This window comes from Aplysia californica, unplaced genomic scaffold (genome assembly GCF_000002075.1).
Source record: "Aplysia californica isolate F4 #8 unplaced genomic scaffold, AplCal3.0 scaffold00042, whole genome shotgun sequence".
Taxonomy (NCBI): Eukaryota; Metazoa; Mollusca; class Gastropoda; order Aplysiida; family Aplysiidae; genus Aplysia; species Aplysia californica.
In genome coordinates this window covers 588,118-609,706 of record NW_004797312.1, presented here as the reverse complement: position 1 = coordinate 609,706, position 21,589 = coordinate 588,118, and the positions used below count along the sequence as shown (strand labels likewise).

Below are 21,589 nucleotides of genomic sequence, written 5' to 3'. Positions count from 1 at the left end.
GAGAGAGAGAGAGAGAGAGAGAGAGAGAGAGAGAGAGAGAATTACGTACCTTGCCGTGATCCTATCAACGTCTGTAGAAGTAAGGAAACACGTGAGTTGAATTTGTATTTTTTTTAATGCTTTATATGAGCAGACCATAGAAGCTCTTCGCCGGCGGCTCAGCTAATACAGACTTCAGCAAAAGTTAAGGACCACCTCGACAGACAGTCCTGAATTTTTTTTAAAAATCAGTTAAAAAGACGGCAAGGAATGTTTCAAAATGTTTGCCCTGAAAGTGTTAATGGGTTACAAACGCGTAATGCAAAGCCTCCTAAAGGACTAAAACCACGACGTGTAGCACGGAAATCCTCGTGGAATTTTAGCCAAATTTGCTGTTTTTTATCGACTTGTGTGCGACACCACAGACATTCCTCAGTTAAAATTTCTGGTGTACTTAATAAACGGACGCACTGTCTTGAACTGTGCTCATTTTTGTGGTAATATAAGCCTCCGTTTGCACCAAATCGAGTATCGCATCAACATACCACCAAGACGAAAGCTGAGAGACTTTGATCGTGCCAGAACTATGGCATGGCTGCAGGATGGATTTAGAGCCTGAGAAGTAGCCAGAAGGCTTGGCGTGCCACACTCTGTCATTGTTCGCCTGAGGCAGCGCCATCACGCCACTGGATCAGTCCAAGAACGCCCACCTGCAGGTCGACCCAAGAAGACCACTCAGAGAGTGTTTGCATGTGGTCCTATGTTGAAGTCTGTATGTACGAAACGTAGGTGTGTGGAAAGTCCTGGCGGCAAGTCATAATAAATAATGTCCTTGATGTACTGGTATTCACAATAATAATTGCACGTATATGTATAGGTCTATACTGCTCCATAATACTTTGGCAAGCTCTATGTGCTTTATATAACAATTTCTATTGCCCAAGCAGATCCTAGAGCATCCAGAAAAATACTTGGCTTTCCGGGAAGCATGCAGTGCAAACAGCCGGTTAAGCGCTCAAACTCTAACAAACTGACAGTAACAGGATCTGTTGCCGTTTATAGTCAAGTACCTATTCCCAATTGGGTGAAGTGAGAGACATTCGAGTAAAATGCCTTTTCCAAGGACACAACGTCGGGTCCATGATAGGGTTTGAACCCACAGCTTTTCCTTCAGGAGCCCGACAATCTGACCTCTTGATCACCGACGCCACGAGGGAGAAGGGTGACGTTAATTGTTCCATTACATGTACAAATTATGTACTTTTCTCTCATGAAATATTTCATCTGATCTGCTAGATTTTGAGAGAGAAGTTTGAAGCCCTCAAATTTTGAAATATCAGTGACAGTAGTAAGTTATGTCTGATCAGAATGAAGTTGTTCTTTTCATTCGGTTTTCACAAAAATTGCACACTGTATGGTAAAGGACTCCTGCTTTCAACCCACCATTTTCCTTCCTTCAATAAAAAAAAAGTACATGTATGTGTGTCTTTTACGTCACAATCGCCACACTTAAGATTATTCAAGAGGTGAACTACAACTACACAACCCTACCTGTCAGGGCAAACCTGGGTTGAGTGGGATACAACATCCCAGCAGAAAGACAGATATTAGATATATACATGATAAAACTTCTCCCTGCACGGGAGTCGAACTCGAGTCTTCTCCGTGCAACGGTGAAGCACCTAACTGTTACACCACAGACACCAGTCTTCAGAGGTATATATGATAAAACAAGGGTGTGTCTATAGCTCAAGTAGCTTTATACTGTATGTTGTGTAAGCAACATGAACTCAAATGCATACAGTATGATAGAGGGGCTTTCTTGAACTTGAATTTGAATTGATCAAATTTTCATTGCCCTCCACACATTGGGTTAAGTCCTATTAAAAAAATAAAGGTGTGTGCTAAACTGGTTTCTGTCACTTTAAATAACCTGGCTGAGTTGAAATGGGCGTAACACACATACCATCCAATACAATATAACGCTTTTAATTCACAATACAGTGTAGTCCAGTGTGATCATTGTGTAACACATTAAGATAGTAAAGCGAAATTTAACCATGAGACTTAGTTACTTAGTTGGTTTTTTTCTGTAGGCATTTTTATGTCCCCATCGACACGATTCAAAACATTTAGGAGGCAAGATTCAACTCTGTCTGTAAGGGCAAACCCGGGCTAAGGGATACAACATCTTAGCAAGAAGATATATGTAGGCCTATTTAAAATAAAATTCTCCCCGCTCAGGAATCATGAAGTTGGGTCTCCTGTGTGCAGACAGAAAACTATATGCGAGGCAGCGTGGTGGTATCAGGCTCTCGTCAATTTTTGGGCATGTAGAGTTATTGGTATCATCTTAAAGCTTGTTCACTTGTCTTTATTTGGATGAAAAAATATCCATTTATCTTGAATACAAGTCGAGATATTTGCGAATGAAGGGGGTGGGGGTCACCTGTTTTCAGAGGTAAAATTAGTGAGAAAATAGCCGCCAAAGATCAGTTATTTCCTTAGCTTAAGAGTCCGCGGTAAATGAAAATTTACATTTTTTTGTGCCTTTAATCAACGTTTTTCAGAAAAACCCACACAAAAATGAGTTCTTTAATGGGCATGAAATGTGTTGAGCCAAAAAACAAAAAATTGAAAAAAATTCACAAACCTGCGGGAAAAATGCAAGTTTCTTCACTTTGATTATTTTGACGAGAGCCTGATTCCACCACGCTTCTTCACATATGGCATTCTAAAAGATCTAAAGCAGACTGTACAGTCTGTGCAAATCACTGGATTGAAAGTCTGTCATCGAAAATGAAGAAGAGGAGGAAAAATGAAAAAAATCCAAAATCTCCATTAAAATCCAAGATACACACCGCAGTCCTGCTTCAGATTGTGTTGGAAGAGGAAAAAACTGGAATCTGAGAAAATTATAACATAGTACATATATCCAAACCTCCATTAAATTAATATCCATGTCATGATACACATCACAGTCATATACAAGATGTAAGAAAATGTAAAAAAGGAATATCCAAAACCTCCATTAAAATCCATGATACACACCACAGTCCTGCCTCAGATTGTCTTGGAAGGGCAAAACTGGAAACTAAGAAAACGATATACTGTCGAACCTGCGCTGATGGCCACCTGTACAAACGACCACTTTCCATTTCCCCCCTTTCGTTTTTTCTATATCATTTAACTGTGTAAAACGGGCACCTGTCCAACGTGGCCGCGGCCACCATATTTGAACACATAACCTCTATCACACTAAGCAATAACACCTGTCTTAGACGGCCACCTTAGTGACCCCATTGCATATATTCATAAATTGTGCATTGACCCCTGGCATTTTGGACAAGCCGTCATAATTCAATCACCTGTCGTTGTTGTTAGGTAGCCCCTCCAACCGATCATGCTGCGTAGGCCCCTCCCTCTGTTGACAAATAGCTACCAATTTTCAGCTGCTGGAGGGGTAAGAGTGTGATCCCTCATATCCCATAAGCCCCGCCCAGAAGTCATACACAAATCGTAAGTGAGAAGAGTGGTCATTGTATACCCAGTCTGTAACAAAGTAACAATGGACGTCAACATGAACTTGTGACCAAAGCATCGCTCGTTCTCTGAGTGGTGGCGACCCATGTGTTTGTTTTAGCACGGTACTTGGTCTTCCTCATCCGATATATTTCGTTTTATTGTCACCCTTGCGCAAAATCAGCAACAAAATAGAAATAACAAACAAAATACAAATCAACGGCCACCTGTCTTATACAGCCACTTTTCTCCTTGACAATGGGTGGCCATCTTACACAGGTTTGACTGTAGTAGGGAACTATAAATCCTCACGTGATGAGCATGGATAAATCACAAACCATGCTCCTGTCTTTCAGCTGCTCTCGTCAAACAAATAGAACAAACCAAGATTGGTGAACAAATGCAACATTTATTATTAAACTATTCAATTAAGTTTTCCCTATCGTTTGTTTCTTTTTCTTTTTTTTCTTTTTCCACTTCGCTTGATTCACCCTGGCCTTCAGTTCTTTCTCCCATCGTTGCCGGTACATTGTGTACAGCCTCATGGTAGCTTGAGCATCTTGAACCTGAGAAGAAAAAAATACAACCATTTCAGAGAAAAGAGTGGGTGATACTGATACTTTCTTCTAAAATTTCTCAAAAAACATTTTCCAGTCTCCACTGTTTGTTAACAGAAAATTTCTTTTATCAGTAAAAAAGATATTTTTGTCAGGTACCAGTTTTCTACAGTGGAAACCTGATATAACAGGGATGGTGGGACCAGAGAAAAAGTTCTGTTATATCAGATCCCTGTAAAATCAGAAAAGCAAGGGAAGTAAGCTTTTGTGGACTTATCCAGTTGTATTTATTCATGGGTAGTTTCCCATGACCTGCGCATGACACATTACACGTGCATGTTGCTTGACTTAGGGCTAGATCGAAGTCTGCATCACACCTCAGCCCTCTCGCACTTCACCTGCTGCGTGTGCTTGCAGTGGTGTGGCTTGCATGGGCTTGCTCAATTAATGCGTTACTCTCTCTCTCTCTTACTTTTTACACATTGTTAACCAGCTTTTGTCCCTGCTATAACCAATTGGGCTCTGATGAGGCCCTGTTATTGCCGACAACTTTTAATAGAGACAAAGAGTAGGAAAAAAACAGGGATTGAAAAAACAAACCCAGTTATTACCAGGCCTGTTATATATACGGTTTCCACTGTACACTTTTTCACCAAGTTCCATGATCACTTTCAAAATATCACTTTGTGAAGATGGGAAGAAGCACTCAGTGTACTTATTTTTACATGTGCACTCCATTTTGATACAAAAATAGCTTAGGAAAATTTATTTAAAAAATTTTTTTTAGTAGAGGGTTTTACGGCGCTCGCAACTGCATAAGGTCATATGAGTGCCAAGGGGTGGGTGTCAACAGAGAAGTCCTTACAGGGAATCGGACTTACTCTGCTCACCTCTCTGGCTTCAACAGCACAACGTCTGCTTCGACTATCAAGGTACCCCAGAAATAGCGGGTTTCAAGAGTGTGACAAACATACAAAAGAAGTAAAGGGAAATGACAATAGTAAGAATCAGAGACAGGCAGAATCAGATAGCCAAAAGAGGAGAGGAGGAAAAAATGAAAGCTAATCCAACACTTTTGCCAACATCATACGGATCCCAACCCCTCCCCCAAATCTTAAAAAAAAATATTTTTACTTCCTTCTCACTACTGCATACACACAGAGAAAAAAAATTAAGAAAAAAAAGACAGACCCAATCAGAAAAAGCTCGACATTCTTGAAAAAAATGTTGGGATGGTAATTATCTGTTTGTCATATTTCACTACACAAATGTAAACATGTATTTATCTCATTTTGTGAAATCTAGAGCAAGGCAATCATAAGGATGCCTGAGGGAGACAGGATATTCTCCATCTAACCTTTCACCACCTGTGAGAGAGTCATCGGAACAACAGTAATTCAGTTACTGTCACTGTACAAAACATTATAACTACACCAATATTTTTTTTAACATCGGATACAATGAAATTTAAAAGCATATATTCTCCCGTTCCATTTACTGCACGAAAATGATATAAAAAAAAAAATTCTTTCTAGAAAATCACAACAACTGCCTAATTTTATTCCAAGTTTCAGATGAATTAGAAGAGAATCTCAAACACAATAACTCAGAAAGTCATCAATGCACTCACAGAACTGTGTTGGCCTTCCTGGACAGACACGCCCAGCAGTTTGTCAGACAATTTCTTCAGGGCAGGAATTCTCCCATTGAAGAGCTCTCGGAACGGCTTGTACTGGCTCGTGTCTCGGGTGTCACCGTGAGGATGAGTCAGGAATAATACCTGCAGAAAAAGCAGAGTACTTTTTTTTGTCCAGTAGAAAAACATAGCTTTTTATTCAAAGATGACGTTGAAGATTTTTTTCCCTTTCTTCTTTCATAAGTGTTTTACGGCACTTGCAACACATTAAAGCCATACAAATGCCAAAGATTAGAGAAGTTACAAGAGAGAAATAAACACAAAAATGAAAGAGGAGAGATAAGGACGATATGTTTGATAGGAAAGGAGGAGCAGACCACACCAGAGCACCCGTCAATCACCCATCCACTTTGAAGATTTCACTGAAGAAAATTTCCAAATTATTAATCCAGAAGGATGAGCGGAGTAGGAATAGGACATGGATAGTATGTACCAGGCCCCAGTTCTTTTTCTTTTTGTTCTCCGGCTATATTCAAGGGTGGTTCTGCAAAGAAACTGATTTTTACGTACGTGACTGTTTTTTCCTACTTTGCAAGGCTCCTTGCCTTCAAGTTGTAGGTAGCCACATTCCGACTTAAAAGGTAGGCTACTCTACATTATTTTTTATACTGACAACGGTATTTTAAGTTTTACAGGGCTCCAGTGACTTAAGTGAGTTTATCAGCGACAGGATTCTCTACTCTTTCCCTCTTGGTATCCATTTGCCCATAAGAAGGAGAGGGCTTTAAAAGAAATCAACTTAGGAACCTGAGAAAACGCAGCAGCAAAGGGTCAAAACCAAAGGAAGTAATTAGTTTAAGATCGGTCTCAAGGAAAGAAAATTATGAAGGAGCAAATGGATGTACCAGATGTACCATGTGGCTGAACAGAGTGCAGAACATCAGTCAATCATTTTCTCACATTCCCTGCTGTTACTGTTTGTATTTTTTGGCAGGAATTAAAATTTGTCTAAATATCTAAACATGCACCATCATCGAATGATGTGAAAAGCAGTTTGATACATCACAAACACTATAGGTTTTTTTGGGTTTTTTATTAGGGTTTTATGGCGCTCGCAACTGCACGAGGTTATATGAGCATGCGGGGCAATTTACACATTTTCAGTTGGTAGGAAATTTTGAATTTCGCCCAGGCGGCGGCCGAAGCCTACTCTTGTAGATTTTTGACCACCAAGGGATCTTTAAGGGGATCCACTGGTCAGATCAGTAAAAATTTTGAAAAAATATCAATTTTCAGATTTTGGAGTATCTTAATAGATATCAATATCAAGGATCCATCTTTAGAAGCCTAATTCCTTTATCAAACGTATAAAAAGCTGGAAAATGCATTTAAGAGAGGCAGCAATGTAGGAAAATCTTCACCAAAAATTATCTCTCTTTGCAGTTTTCTCAGAATTGTTTATCTGACCAGGTTGCAACACTATTTTGAGTAGATCTCAGAAAGTTACTGTCAGAAGTGTTTCACATTTGGACACAATTTTTTATACACATTTCTCTGTAACTTTACAGGAGCATTTTTGCTGTTTATGGAACACATTTGGAGTTTTAGGCCTGTTTTATTTGACAAAATCTGAAAACATTGGAGACCTGAATGTGGTGCATAACAAGGACTGTAAGGCTCACAAGTTAGTACAGAAAACTCAAATTTGGCTCTGTAAGGTTGTTCTACCTACCAACAGTAATCGCCATGCCAAATATTAGGCTTCTATCTTGATGAGTGTTGATGATTGACAAAATATAAAATTGGTTTTAAAAATGCTGAATCAATCCTTTATTTTTGATGGCTCGGGATTATTATGGCTAAAATCTTGAATTTTTTGCTTGGTAACCTTTTTTTGTACTATGTCACCGCCTTTGATGCAGAAAAGCAAACATTAGACCAAAAACTATAGGATTTGGGTGTTGACCATAGCTACACCCCCTTAAAATGCGCAACTTGCGCATGGGACCCCGTCCAAGATTTTTCACCCATATCCGAGAAAGCTAGGTGTTAGATCTTACCTACCATAAGATGAAGGGTTTGGCGGAAAGACAGCAGTAAGAAGGAGCCAAGGAGAAGCTGTAGAAAGGCTGCAGAAAGAGTCAGGAGCCCAGAGGGCAAAGGTGAGGGGGTAGGGGCAGAAAGAGGAGACGAAGGCAGCCACCAGTACATTGTTAGAGAGCAGGAAAGGAGGTGAAAGGAGAAAATTTTCCATCACTGTCCGGATTCGAACCTGGGACTTATTGAATGAGAGGCGAACACCATAACTTCTTGACCACCAGAAAGAAACATTATATCACTTATTCGAATGATTTTTTTAAAGCGTAACACAACACCTAGCAAGAAGTTACCAAAAAAAACCCCAAAATGCTGTGATTATCTCAACAATGTCCATATCCAGTACGGCAAGTCACATACACGGTGGTACTCAAAAGCTGATGTGGAAGAGGACCAGTTTGATAATACGTTATCCAAGTAGCCTACTTTGTATGATCTTCTTAAGATTAGATTACAGCTGCTCAGAACATACAAAAGACAATTGCAGTCAAATCTGTTCAAGACAATCATCCATTGTTGAGAAGAAAAATGGTCCTATTGGACAGTGTTGTTATAAAAAGATAAAAAGCAAGGGGGAAAGTGGGAAGTAGTCCTTTGAACAGGTGATTGTTTTGGACAGGTGGTCGTTAAGAGTGGGCTCATTTAGTGCACTGACAACATACGGAGAACAAAAACTTAATAAAAGCCTAAACTACAATGCTAAACACCAGCTGAGGATATAAGTTTCATGGAGAAGTTTACTGTTACAAAAATAGTCTTTTTTTTGAAGAGTCACTTGAGCAGAAAACACACAGAGAAGAATGTGGGTGTATATATTGCACTCACCCGCAGGTCATTATGAACAGCATGTCCCACCAAGGTCCTTCCCTTCAGGATATCACTGACCTCTTTTTGGACTTTGCTAAACTCTTCACCTAGAGAGAAAAAGAAAAAAAACAGCTGCCTGTACACATCAATTCTTTCTTAAAAAGTAGGGTTTTTTGGGGGTTTAAAAATTTTTCTTACACCCCTATCGACACAACTTACATCATTTAAGATGCCAGCTTCGACCCTGCCTGTCAGGGTTGGCCCAGGCTGACAGCAAGCAATGCAAGGTTCCAGCCGAAAGACCAGGATACTCGATAAAAATTCTTCGCACATTGGAATCACGCTGCAAAGCATCTAAATCTAACCACTACATCACTGACGTAGATCTGTGCAAATTGAAAAGTGCTAGGTTGGACCAAAATCAATTATTTAAAGCTAATAACTAAAAAATTACTAAAGCACTGAAATCATAGAAGCAACTATGTCTGCAACACAACACATATCCCATGTACATGTTTTGTTAAATTAAAAGTGCTTTTTGTTTGTTTTAGTAAGTGTTTTACAGTATTTGCAACAAAATAACTTCACATAATCGCTCAAAATTAGAGGTCTTACAAGAAAGTAACAAACACAAAAAAGGAGGGGAGATAAGAACAATAGATGCTTGAATATGAAAGATGGAGCAAACTACACCAGAGCACCAGCCAACCACCCACAAGACAAGTGCCTGTCCAGTAAGAAAAGTCAAAGGGTTGACAGCTAGAAGGAACACCAGCCAGATCAAACCTGAACACATTTCAAACAAACAGAGTAGAAAATGCACATATATAAATGAGATCAGCTGTTAATCTTACACAGAGTTGTAGAGATGTATGAAGTAGATGTTTTCTTTAAGTAAAGAGAAGCACATTGTTGACAAAATAACAGACATTTATTACTGAGAAGAAGCAAGATGGACAGACAGAAACAACACAAAGGAATAAAAAGAGAAGTAGGACCTGCCAGTTGTGCCCTCTAACTATTCACTTATTATGTATGAAGTGGATGAGTCAGCACAAGTAACAGCCATATATATAGATCTACAGGAACAGATCAGGACAATACAAACACTGAAAAGAATAAGAAGGAGCAAACCCCACCAGAAACCCTTGCACAACCCCCCCCCCCCCCCCGAAGAAAGAATTACCTAAATGCCACATAGGCCTACTGTAGGTAATAATGATAAAATGTTAAACAGTTGAACTTGTCCAAGAAGACCAGGTAGAAAAGCAGTCATCTTAGACAGGAGGTCCTCTTGAACAGAGTAACTATAATGTAGAAAAACATGGGAGGGGGTGGTAGAAAGTTGTCAGTTGTACAAGTGATTGTCTTTGACAGGCAGTCATTAGAGCAGGTTCGTCTGTATATTTGAATATATAAAATGAGGTAGGTGTAGACAGAAAGCAACCCTTAAAAGACGGGTGATGGGGAAAGACCAGGATAATAACATAGGTTTTTTGAGAGCATCTGAGTGGAGAAATGAAAGGCGTATCATGATTGCTAATCTGTTTCACAGCTCACACTTTATGATGATGATGATATTTACACAGAGCATATATCCCTGCTTGAAAGCAGGCTCTACATGCTTTACAATACTCATGAAAACCAGCAAAGTGTTGAGTTGTATCTTACCAGTTGCTAAATTTTCCTTTGTAATGCCGCTGACAAAAGTGCGGTAGTCCGTGACCTGCTCCCGCGGGAGCACAAACTTGTCGTAAAGACAAACACCAAAATGGTTGACGATGGACACCCGTGCCAGCATGCTCTCATCGCCTTCAGGGCCGATTCCAACCATCTCACAATCCATGGCCACACAACTGGTCAGCCTGAACAGAAAAGTTCTTCATTACGACAGAAATAAAATTATTATACAGTCGACTACAGATGAGTTGATGTCATCGGGGGTGTAAAAAAGATCAACTTATCCATTGTCATGGTCATACGAAGGCAAGGGACATGAACAACACCATTTCCTTTGCTCATTAAATTAATTTTGAATTCTCTATTAATAATAATAATAATAAATAGCATTTATACTGCACATTTCCATTTCTTTTAAGATGCTCAATGCGCATTACAACGAAAAAGACATCACATCTTAAAAATTAATGGACAAGTGTGTACGTAAAACAAAGTATTATACATATAATATAAATGTATATGTGTAAAATTTAATATGAGAAAAACAGTCTCGCAGTGAGGTTGAAAATGTGTTCACTAAAAATATACAAAGCAATAAAAATTCACGAACGGTCACAATAAAGTTGAAACGTGAGTAACTAGAAACATTCATTAAAACATTAATTCTATACAGATAGAAAAACATTTTCGTTCTCTCTCTCTCTCTCTCTTCTTCTCTCTCTCATTCTCAAACGCTATTTCTTCAGTCGTTATTGATTTTCTAGACTGAAAGAACGACACACTTTTTTCCAGACATCTTTTTATGAGTAGTAGAAAAACTCAAATAAAAATTGATTTTAATGCAATTTGAATCACATTACAGTAAGATGGAATGAACAATGCCAACTCTATGAATCTTCTCTCGCACACCCATGCCTATCCAGTTATATTCAAATGGGAGTACATGCAAAGAAACTATCCCAATAAGGCCAACTCATTGTCGTGCGGTGTGACATCCCCCCCCCCCCTTCTCCCCCCCCATTTCATCAAGGTATTGTGTAGTCCAACCGCACTTGATTTGCTTTATACGTTTATATATATATTTTTAAGTAAGGTATCATCTGTGTAAAAACTTGCAGCAAAATATCTGACTAATCTGACAAAATATGCCCTCAAAATCGATTCAGTCATAGCATACTATGATACTTGCAGCAAGGTGTAAAAAAGCACTTCGACACAAAATGTTTACTCTTGAGATTGAGCTCAAGATAACCCTTTGATTTTTATAAACGGATAGAAGAAAAGGCGCTGGGACCCAAGAAAAAAATTAGCTTAACCGAAGATCAACTAAAGTCACTTCATCAACACAAATGCAGTTGACTGTATTGACACAAAAGTTGGCCTTACTTACAGGTAACTCTGTGTCAGTAACTTGGCACTAATTAAGCATTCAGCAAATCTTACTCCAAGTGTGATTTTTTTTTTAACTTCTTAAAGTACACAAAAAGTAAACTAATGTCTAGAGTTCCTCCCTTCAAGGCCAAGAGAACAAGGATTCTTCACTTTTTCTCCATAAAATCAAGAACATCTCTTCAATTTTATTTCAAAAGAGTATGAAGATATCTGCTCAATAAGATTTGCTCTAGTTGAACAAATATTTTGAAAAAAAAAAAGGTTGTATGAGGTGAACGTCTGAAATGGAAAACTACAGAAAATATGAGTACAGTGCTCTAAAAATGACAATATCTCTTCCTCACAATTCAAACAGTCAAAATTACATGTATATATACCAACCCCGGAAAAGAGTCTGGTTTAACAAGTTTAGCTTCAGTTTCTGTTCCAGAAGACATTGGCACTTTAGGTTTTGACGATTTGACTTCTTCGGCATCTGCACTACTGATCTTGTCAGTTGCTGCTTCAATGAATATTTCATCTACATTATCGAACCAGATTTCATCTTTGGCTCTGAAACATTGAAACAATAAACAAATTAGTAGCAACATCAAAAAGGACGAATCTTGCAGAAGACTTGAAAAAAGGCAATATAACAAGCACAGAAAGAAATTAGACAATTTTGCACATGAACAAAACAGCTGAAACACTTGCTTATTCAATGAACTCAATGTCTTTGTGACTTTTTGACCCAAACAGCTTTTTCGTTAACCAGTTCTAAAAAATAATTACTGAAGTCTTAACGAAATTATACTTTATCAACATGTTGTACAGCAAATGAAAGGCTTCATCATTTTTATAATAAAACATCTTCAAAATGATTGCTTAACCGTATCCGTACGCCCTGGGGTCATTTTGTACCCCCGGGGCTGTATTCTTCATCTTTTAGAATACTTCTAGTGTGAAGATCTCTTTGAAACTTTCAGTATTTCTAAAAAAAATCATTTTGACAGACTGCTATGCAAAGCGTGCGGATCAGATTAACGAGTAAATTTCCTCTTTGGACAGTGGTGGCACAGAGTTCCCCCACGTCGTATGGATACGGTGGTTAAACATGTCGTACAGATAGGGATAAAAAGATAAAAAGTCCCCCACCATAAAATAGAGGCGTGAGAAGTTAAGAACAATGCCTATATTATTCTCTGAATTGTTTTTGTTGAAGTGGTGGCTTTTCAATAAAATAAATAATATAAATTAACCCTGAAGCTGTAAACTCACTAAGTATTAAACACTGCAAGACAAAATGGACACAAGCCAAGTTGTTTTTTTTCAGGAACATTAACTTCTCACAACACCTCAACAAAAAGAACCCCGAAACCATCTAAAACTTAAGACACATGATAAAGCATCAGACAACTAAAACTGAAATTAGACAAGGAATGTGTAAATTAAATTATTATTATTTTCTTTATAGTAGAGGGTTTTACAACGCTCGCAACTGCATAAGGTCATATGAGCGCCAAGGGGTGGGTGTCAACAGAGAAGTCTTTACAGGGAATCAGACATAGACTGCTCACCTCTCTAGCTTTAACAGCACAAGGTCTGCTTCGACTATCAAGGCACCCCAAAATAGCAGGTCACAAGAGAGTGACAAACATACAAAAGAAGTAGAGGAAAATGACAATAGTAAGGATCAGGAAAGAAAAAGGAGCAGTTCCCTGTTGTAGATCAGGCACAGTTATGAGCGTGACATGAGTCAGCCCATTTACAATTCTACTATGCTTGAACGAGAAATGCCCTCCCTTTGGGAATGGCCTAAAGACACTTCAGTCAGTGGCACTGCCCCGGGGGGGGGGGGGGGGGGGGGGGGGGGGGGGGTAAATGAAATTAGAGAAAGCTAATTGCAAACAGGATCGCAATGCATAGGCTCTACCGACTGCATCCGTCACAATTGTGAGGGAGATGCGTAGTCCTTAGACTATAAAAGCAAACAAGGAATACAATACTCAGTACCTCACAACATTGTTCAAGTACCAAAAAAAACATAAAGAAAACAAAAGTAATGACCCCCCCCCCCCCCTCATCCCAGTTCTTAGAAATTTCCATTCAAGTGGCAGTGCTGATTGTGCCGGCAAAAATTATTAGAACTGCTACACTCCATCGATCTATCAAATAATTTGGATGAAGGAAAGTAAAATGGGGCACACAATTTTACCAGTTTGCAGGATATGGACTAAAAAAGAAAGGTGAACCAAACAGAAAATAAGTTTAGAAAAACAGACAAAAGGGAATAAAAGTGTGAATAAAGTAATAAACAAAAAGTACAGGACTTTAAATGAGAGAAAAGGGAGGGGTGGGAGCAGTGTAGCATATTTGCTGACTGCCAGAGTAAAATTCACTTAGTTCCACTGAACTGTGCCACAGTCAGTCAGCACAGCTTGGCCAACAATTTGTTACTTTCTGAAGTGAACAAAAGTAACACTGAAAGAAAGATGAAGAGGTGGACCACAACAGTGCACCCTCAAAAAGACTAACCACATGCAAACGGGTAGAAGAGTCACAAAACAGTCAAAGCTCATAGTACTGCCCCCGTTGTGCCGCCAGCCACACTTAACACAAGGTTTTGCTAATGTACAAAAGGGGATGCCTATATAAACAAAGTATTTGCGCCTTTACACTGCCATCTGTCTACTGTCTGATTTGTACGGTCCTTATTTAACTAAAGTAAATTTGCTCAGCTGTACTGCCAACTTCATGCCCGTCGAAAGGTAGGTGGTACAACAGGGTTTGATCGCACTTCCATGAGCTTTCAACTCACTTTTTGGCTTCAGTCTGAGGAGCCTCAGGATCTGCTGGTCGTTTCACTGCTTTTGTTTTCCTCTTCGCATCTATATGGAGAGTCTGAAAAGCACAAATCCATTCAGTAAAGCAACAAAGCTAATGATGGCAAAAAAATTATAGGAATGCAAACTAAACATTTGTCTTACAGGAGCATACGCTTCACTATTTGATTAAAAAACAGTTTGCTTTTCTAGAAATGAAGTAAACAGTGTTGTTCTGAATATATTTCTAAGTATAAGGTTGATTTACCACTCATTGCTTCTTTAAGATTCATAATTTCAGAAAAGCAGACCCATTTAAAGAGGAGCCTAGAAGCTTTTGAAGAATGGAAGTTCTATTTTGTACAAGAAAGCCATACCATACGGCTTATTTGGAGTATTTCACTTTTTTAACAGAACAGTCATAAAACTGTTTTAACATGACAGAATATTCAAAGCCACAAAACTCATTACCGAACAGAGATTCATCCAGTTGGAGTTACCATCTGGTTTTGCCTTTCTTCTCGATCCTGGAGAAAATAAAATTCCAAACAATAATAACTTGAACTTAAAGAAAATCAACATGGTTTTAAAAAAGCAACACATTAATCAATAAAGGGACAAAGAACATGGGACAGACTACTTTCAAACCACTGACAAAATAGTTATTGTGTCAACTAGTTTCTATGGACTCGCAATGACAAGAAAAAGTATAAAACCTCAAAGTTTTAAAAACACAGCTGTTTTGCTTCTGCAGAGGCAGTTTAAAATTCACTTTGACAAATGAATCAAATGCAACAAAACAACCCATAAAAAAGGAAAAATGCATGACAGTTAAAGTTAATTTTAAAAAATTAACAGAATAAATCCCAAGCAGAAACATGAACCCCCTTACCATGGTTGGGATCTCAAGGCATCAATCTTGTCATAGAAGGTAAGACATGGGGTGCATAATTTTTTTACAGTATCTCTTAAACCTGACTTTGAATTGAGAACATCGGTGTTTCAACAGCGAAAACTTTGTGAAATTAAATCTCCGTAAAGATTCACAATGACGACTGACAGATACCTCACTGTCACTATTAGTATAAAGACTTTAATTCATTCTCACAAAAAAGTAGTAGACTGAAAAGAATGTCATTCAAGAACTTTTGAACCTTTTCACTCACCCTTTTTCTTTTTCTTGGAGGTAGCCTGCTCCGTTTGTTTTTCAGCCATTTCAGTTCCACTAGGGATTGCTTGTTTTGTCTCCGCTTGTTGCCTTTGTGAGGTGTCAGATTTATTTGTAAGTTCTACTCCTGACTGAGATGTACTCTGTGGTTCTCTTTTCTGTGAAACAGCCTTGTCAAAACCCACCTTCACCCCATTCACTTTCACTTCACTGGCATGAGCATCTGCGGCAAACTTTGTAACTTTGGTGGTTTGGAGCTTGTCTTTTTTAAAGTTATGTTTTAAGTTGTTATTTGTCAGGGACATCTGCTTGTCAACAAATTTTTTGTTGCTTGAAGACTTCATTTTTCCTGATTCCAGCTAACATTTATTTACTTAATTCAAAACTCAATATTATCATATATCATCATGAAATCTATCAATGAGCAGTCATTCCCATTGAATTAAGGCAGCTCAAGATCAACACATCTCGTTTTTATCTTTGACAGCTCCAGTACACGGTAACACCTGTAAAACATCAGGAAAAGTCTGTTAGGTATATATATATACATATACTACAGAATTCTGCGGATTGGAATCACAACGGCTGACAATAACAGAAGAGGCAGTGGGATCTACAGAGATCATAATATATTACAAAAGAATATTTAATGAACCATATATTTTTAATATGGGTGCCTAGCTGAAGTCAGTATTCACTAGGAAAAGAAGTCATCTTGAGCCCTGCCCTCCTAATACTCAGTGCCCATTGGGGGACCGACAAACCCATTGCCCCATTCACAGCCTGAAAACAAACACGTTTGCTTTTGACGCTGCGGTCGGGTGATCAGTTTGTACGACGATGGTCGCTTTACGCCCTCAATCTGGCTAGTCCCGCCAACAAAACAAAATCAAACTGAGCCAAATGTGCCAATGGGCAATCGGTATAAGCATACAGGACTTGTACACCTGAGCTCTGGTATTGTTAGTGAGATAACACAACAATCCATCAGGTCAGAATACATCTGACACTCTTTGTGCCTATACACCATTTTTTTTAAGAGGGAGAAGAAATTAGGTGCAGATGCTTAAGAGTAGTACAGTGGACTCCTGTTATAACGAGAGGGAGGGGACAGGTATGAAATGTCCGTTATAGCAGGATTCTCATTATAAGGGATCCAGTAATAAATTCAAAAGAAATAATAAAGCAGGCCTAATCTATGAGTTTTGTGTTCTGTTTAGAGCTTGCTTTCGAGCGGGGTTATGCGCTATACAAATGCTATCTATTATTATTATTATTTCTTTTTGTTACCGCCCCTGATGATGATTATGCCCAACATGACCTCCTAATCTTCTTACTTGATAAAAAATCGAATCACGTTTCTTTCTCTAGCACTAGCAATGTTGACAGTTCGGCATTGGCGATCAGAAAGAAAGTTCTCTGGGCTAACTCGCCGGCTGTGTTGTCCCCCACCCCACCACACCCTGTGGTGTGTTCCATCTGCTTGCACACATCATACATTAGCTCCATCTATCACAGCACTATGGCCTCTCTATCCCTGCATCATAGAAGTGAGAGGCATGGTAGGCCTAGATAATCTAGACTAGGGTGGCCTATCACGCAATGCGTTCTGCTTCATAACTGCTTGTCTGCGCATGATACACCTTCCCCACTCATTCGCTCCTGCCTTCACCGTTGGCACACGTGGGCTCTCCTATTCTTTGTTTCTCTAGATCACCAACAAGTTTCTCAACTGGCGAGGTTTTACATGGTATAAATGGCCTATATGTTGCTGTGCACAGCAGCAGCACTATTCCGCTATAACCGACTCTCGTGTTTGTCTGATTGCCTGATAGCAGTATTTTATTTACAAAGATAAAGAAAGGGAAAAAAACGGGTTTTACAATAGTGTCTTTATAACAGACTTCGCGTTATTTCAGGACTCGTTATAAGTGGACTCCACAGTAATGTGAACACTAGAATCGGGATCATATATTTAATTTATATTTTAAACTTTGGTACCATTATTATTATCATTGAACACGAAGTGTTTACAACAGTACAAAAATACAATACTTTCACAACCTATTATATAATTATTTCTCATCTCTGAAGATTTTAAAAAATAACTCTATGGCCATCAGAAAATACTGGCTACTAGTGCTGTGTTGAGTGTGCTTGAATGCTCGTTACTAAAGAGTGGCACTCTGCTCGTACCTCTCGAGCAGCACCGATACCACTCAGTACACTGCCACTAAACTTCAAGTTGTTCTGTATTGTCAGTGCAGAGGAGTTCCAGAGAGAGAGAGAGAGAGCGAGGTTCCAAAAGGGTCTCCCTCCCCTCCAGATGAAAGAAGTCAGTCACGACACCGGGAAAGAGCCTCTTTTTGAGCTGACATAAAAATTCCCTACATAAGTAATATTTGTGACATACTATTTGAAAAAATAAATATGGAATTGAAATGCAAAATAAATGGATAGGAAAAATAAATAAATGCAAAAAAACAAAATAAAACGCTCGCCCTGTCCTATAATATGAGTAGTGCCCCTTGACTAGAATGAGCATTAAAAAAACAAACCGTATTCAGAAGCATTCCTTGGCTTGAGTGCTCAACAAATAAACATCATATAGACAAAATCTGATAAGAATTTTTTTAATCAGCGACTCAAATTCTACAGCCTCACTGAACAGAATTTGAATTAGTGAAATATTTTTTAAAATCAGTAATAATGGGTTTTTTAAATCGAAGTGACTATTTCTCCGAACGTTCGGAGAAATAGTGCCGATCTTTATTTCTCCGAACGGTTTCCGGCTTCCGCTCTGGTCGTGATTGTTTGCCTATTTGCGAGAGTTCGGCGCCAACTTTCATTCCGTCATTCTGCGAGGTCTGGGAAGGAGCAAATCAAAGGTGGTATCTGTTCTCAGCTTCTCCTCCGGCCGTGTGCCCACTGGTTTAGCGAGGCGGGTACTGCCTGAGGCACCCGAGAGACGGAGAAATCTGACCCTCTTTTCTATTGAGTGGACGGTTATCGTCCATAAAAAAAAAAAAACAGAGCAAATTTTTGGGTTTAGATCTATTTCAATTTTCAAGAGCTAGATCTAGTCTAGAGATTTTTAGACGAGTGTAAAAACGTGAAAAAGAAAGGTTTCACAACAGAATGAAATCAAAACTAGAACAGCCCAGAAACAACTACAACAATTAACAAATAAGGGCGTGTGTCCACCTGTCCGAAGAAGATTGACCGTTTTAACCCTAAATGTGCGTAATTTGTTTTAAAAAGTACAGGATATTGCATGGAAATTATGGAATCACACACAGGGGGCCTGCCAGTGTCAGTACATGTAATTGGTTTTGGTGGAACGCTCTAACATAGCACATTTAAATCTATACAGGTATATATATTTAGAATCTAATGAAGGTAGGAACATCAAATTAAATGACGTTACACAATACCTTTTGTAGGAACATCAAATTAAATGACGTTACACTATACAACCCCCCCCCCCCTTTTCCCCAACAAAAAAAAAATTAATAGAAAAACAACACATCAGAACAATAACAAGAAAAAAAAATACACACCAACAAAATATAACACCACAAAGAGGGAAAAATAAACGAAAAATAAAAGAGGAACAGCAATACAAATCGTATGTAACTGTAACGTATTCAACAAACCAACGTGGTGACAACAAGTGAGAAAGAGACGAAGTGAAGCTAAGTGAACTTGCTTTCAAAAGTAAAGAGTTTCATTTTCTTTTCTTTTTTTTTGTGACTTTTTCGGGGACCAAAAAATCGAGCCACGATTGATTGGTCGCGGCCTCGACAAACGCAGATGCTAGCTCTATGTGTCGTTATCAATAACCCTCCATAGATCTAGATCTAGACAGCTCATGAGTGAACGCAACACATTAAGTTTAAGAGCAGCACCCTTCATAGGCCACACGTCATATCTGTAGCGTAGCGAAAAAATGTTTGGAACTGTAGCATTTCTTTTTATAAATACGGACATTTTTTGGACCGATTGAACCATATTGTATACGAACAATCTTTGGTAGGCCTATAATATAATTATAGATCTATATTTTATTTTTATTATCCGAAATATGCGGGAAAGGGTGTGATTTCAGAGTGTTCGGAGAAATAGTGCCCAGCTTTATTTTCCCGAACGTTCGGAGAAATAGTGCCGGCCTTTTTAAATACACAGATTTAAGTTATTGAGAAGCGTGTGCTCTCTGTGTTGTGTGTGCATGTGTGTTCAAGAAGCACGGTTATTCACATATTTTTGCTAATATTTTAACGTGAACAATGGATGGGGATGCCTTGATTTCTGCTCTACAACATGCAAACTGCAGCAAACGGTCTTCCGTGTATGGGATAACGAAGTGACTATTTGGATATAAGTCCGATTAGACAAAAATTATATTTGGACTCTGAATTGAGTCCAGCATGACGTCCATTCAGACTTCCGACCATTGTTCCTAAATATTTCCAGCATTTATGACACATTTTTTAATTACAATTATAATGATAACAATCGAGATGCGAGTATTAATATCCAGTTACTAATAATAATAATAATAAATAGCATTTGTATAGCGCATATCCCCGCTCAACAGCAGGCTCTATGCGCTTTAAACTATATTATTACCCCAGCAGACCATAGAACACTCCGAAACATTCTCAGCTTCCCGGGAAGCATACAGTGCAAGCAGCTGATTAAGCGCTCAAACACTTACAAACTGACAAGATCTTTCGCTGTCTATAGCCGGGTACCCATTCCCACCTGGGTGAAGTGAGGAAAATTCGTGTAAAGTGCCTTTCCCAAAGACACAACGTCGGGCCTCTGACGTGATTCGAACCCACGACCTTACGGTTGCGAGTCCGAGAGCCTAACCACTAGGCCACCGTCGCCACGATACTAGATCTATATAAACTGGCCCTCCCTGCATCATTAGTATGAACAGAAACCAAACTGAGTGGACCTTGCCGGGGGCAAAGTTAATTATGTCGATCAATGAGATTGTGCGTAGAAATCACGTACTCTCGACTTCTGGGGAAGAGGTGTTGGGAAGAGGCCACAGCTGTTGATTTCGTGCGATGTGATAAAAAAAAAATTACAGAAAAACTATAACACACAACAAATTGAAATCAAACATGTGGAAAGACAAATGGTGGTGAATGTAATGATGATGCTGTAGTCGTGGTGGAAAGACCCTGAGTTGTAGGGTAGTACAGTGTACTTAGACACTGCCATTGGGCAATGAGAGTGCAGTCTTTTGACTTTTGATACAATTACACAGTCCTAGTAGGTAATTCTAGTTCTAATTCTTGTTTTGCTTACGATGACAACACACACTCCGAAAACATCCATCCTAGTATTATCCTAGACTCTAGATAGATCTAGACAGTACTGTAGATCTAGAATCTAGATCTAGATCTAGATATCTAGTGGTCGACAAGCCGACAAGTTTACCCAATTATCATTAGATTATATTCATAACACAGAATCATATAGGTAACATCCAAACCTTTAGCTGGGTGGATGACAACACTAGATCTATATCTAGATCTAGACAGTCTAGGCTGAGTTTAAGACAAGCCTAGGGCCTAAGACGATTAAACAACACCAACTTCCAACACGCTTTTTCACATTGAAAACAATCATTAAATTGACCAGAGTAGTTGCCCTTGGAAGTCAATAATCCCCCATCAAAATCTCTCCCCTTGAGGGGTGGTTTTTGATACAGGCACTTTAAAAAAGTATTACTCGGAAAAGAAAAGACTACTTGCTGGATCAACTCAACAAAAGAAGGCTAGCCTATTGACTATTGGCCTGGGGGAGCCTGGGGGAGCCTGAGCAAAGCCTAGCCAGAGCAGGATACAAAACATTCATGTATTGAGTCCTTCTTAAAGTCAAAGACCTATATTCATATATTTGAACACATTTTCAGCAATAATTCCATAATCTA

At 38.9% G+C, this 21,589-nt stretch overlaps 1 protein-coding gene across 2 annotated transcripts; it reads right to left on the bottom strand.

The window, feature by feature from the left end:
* Nucleotides 1-3,890: 3,890 nt before the first annotated feature.
* Nucleotides 3,891-21,291, bottom strand: LOC101852602 (RNA exonuclease 4). 2 transcript variants are annotated; one of them, XM_005092195.3, is made up of 9 exons: nucleotides 21,149-21,291; nucleotides 15,638-16,145; nucleotides 14,943-14,998; nucleotides 14,468-14,550; nucleotides 12,052-12,222; nucleotides 10,270-10,463; nucleotides 8,617-8,705; nucleotides 5,689-5,838; nucleotides 3,891-4,067 (listed from the first exon to the last, which is right to left on the bottom strand). In XM_005092195.3, the coding sequence occupies exons 2-9, from the start codon at nucleotides 15,981-15,983 to the stop codon at nucleotides 3,930-3,932; spliced, it is 1,227 nt and encodes a 408-aa protein (XP_005092252.1). In that variant the 5' UTR covers nucleotides 15,984-16,145; nucleotides 21,149-21,291; the 3' UTR covers nucleotides 3,891-3,929. The 2 variants fall into 2 exon arrangements, with proteins under 2 accessions (XP_005092252.1, XP_012934623.1); XM_013079169.2 differs by lacking the exon at nucleotides 21,149-21,291 and adding an exon at nucleotides 20,962-20,986.
* Between the last annotated feature and the right edge of the window lie 298 nt (nucleotides 21,292-21,589).

Bases quoted from the DNA above. Each gene is read 5' to 3' on its own strand.
- LOC101852602 (XM_005092195.3), bottom strand. From the start codon at position 15,983: ATGAAGTCTTCAAGCAACAAAAAATTTGTTGACAAGCAGATGTCCCTG. The intron at 14,999-15,637 runs GTGAGTGAAAAG...TATTTTCTCCAG, and splicing joins CTCCAAGAAAAAGAAAAAGG to GATCGAGAAGAAAGGCAAAA. The intron at 5,839-8,616 runs GTGAGTGCAATA...CTTTTTCTGCAG, and splicing joins CTGTTCATAATGACCTGCGG to GTATTATTCCTGACTCATCC.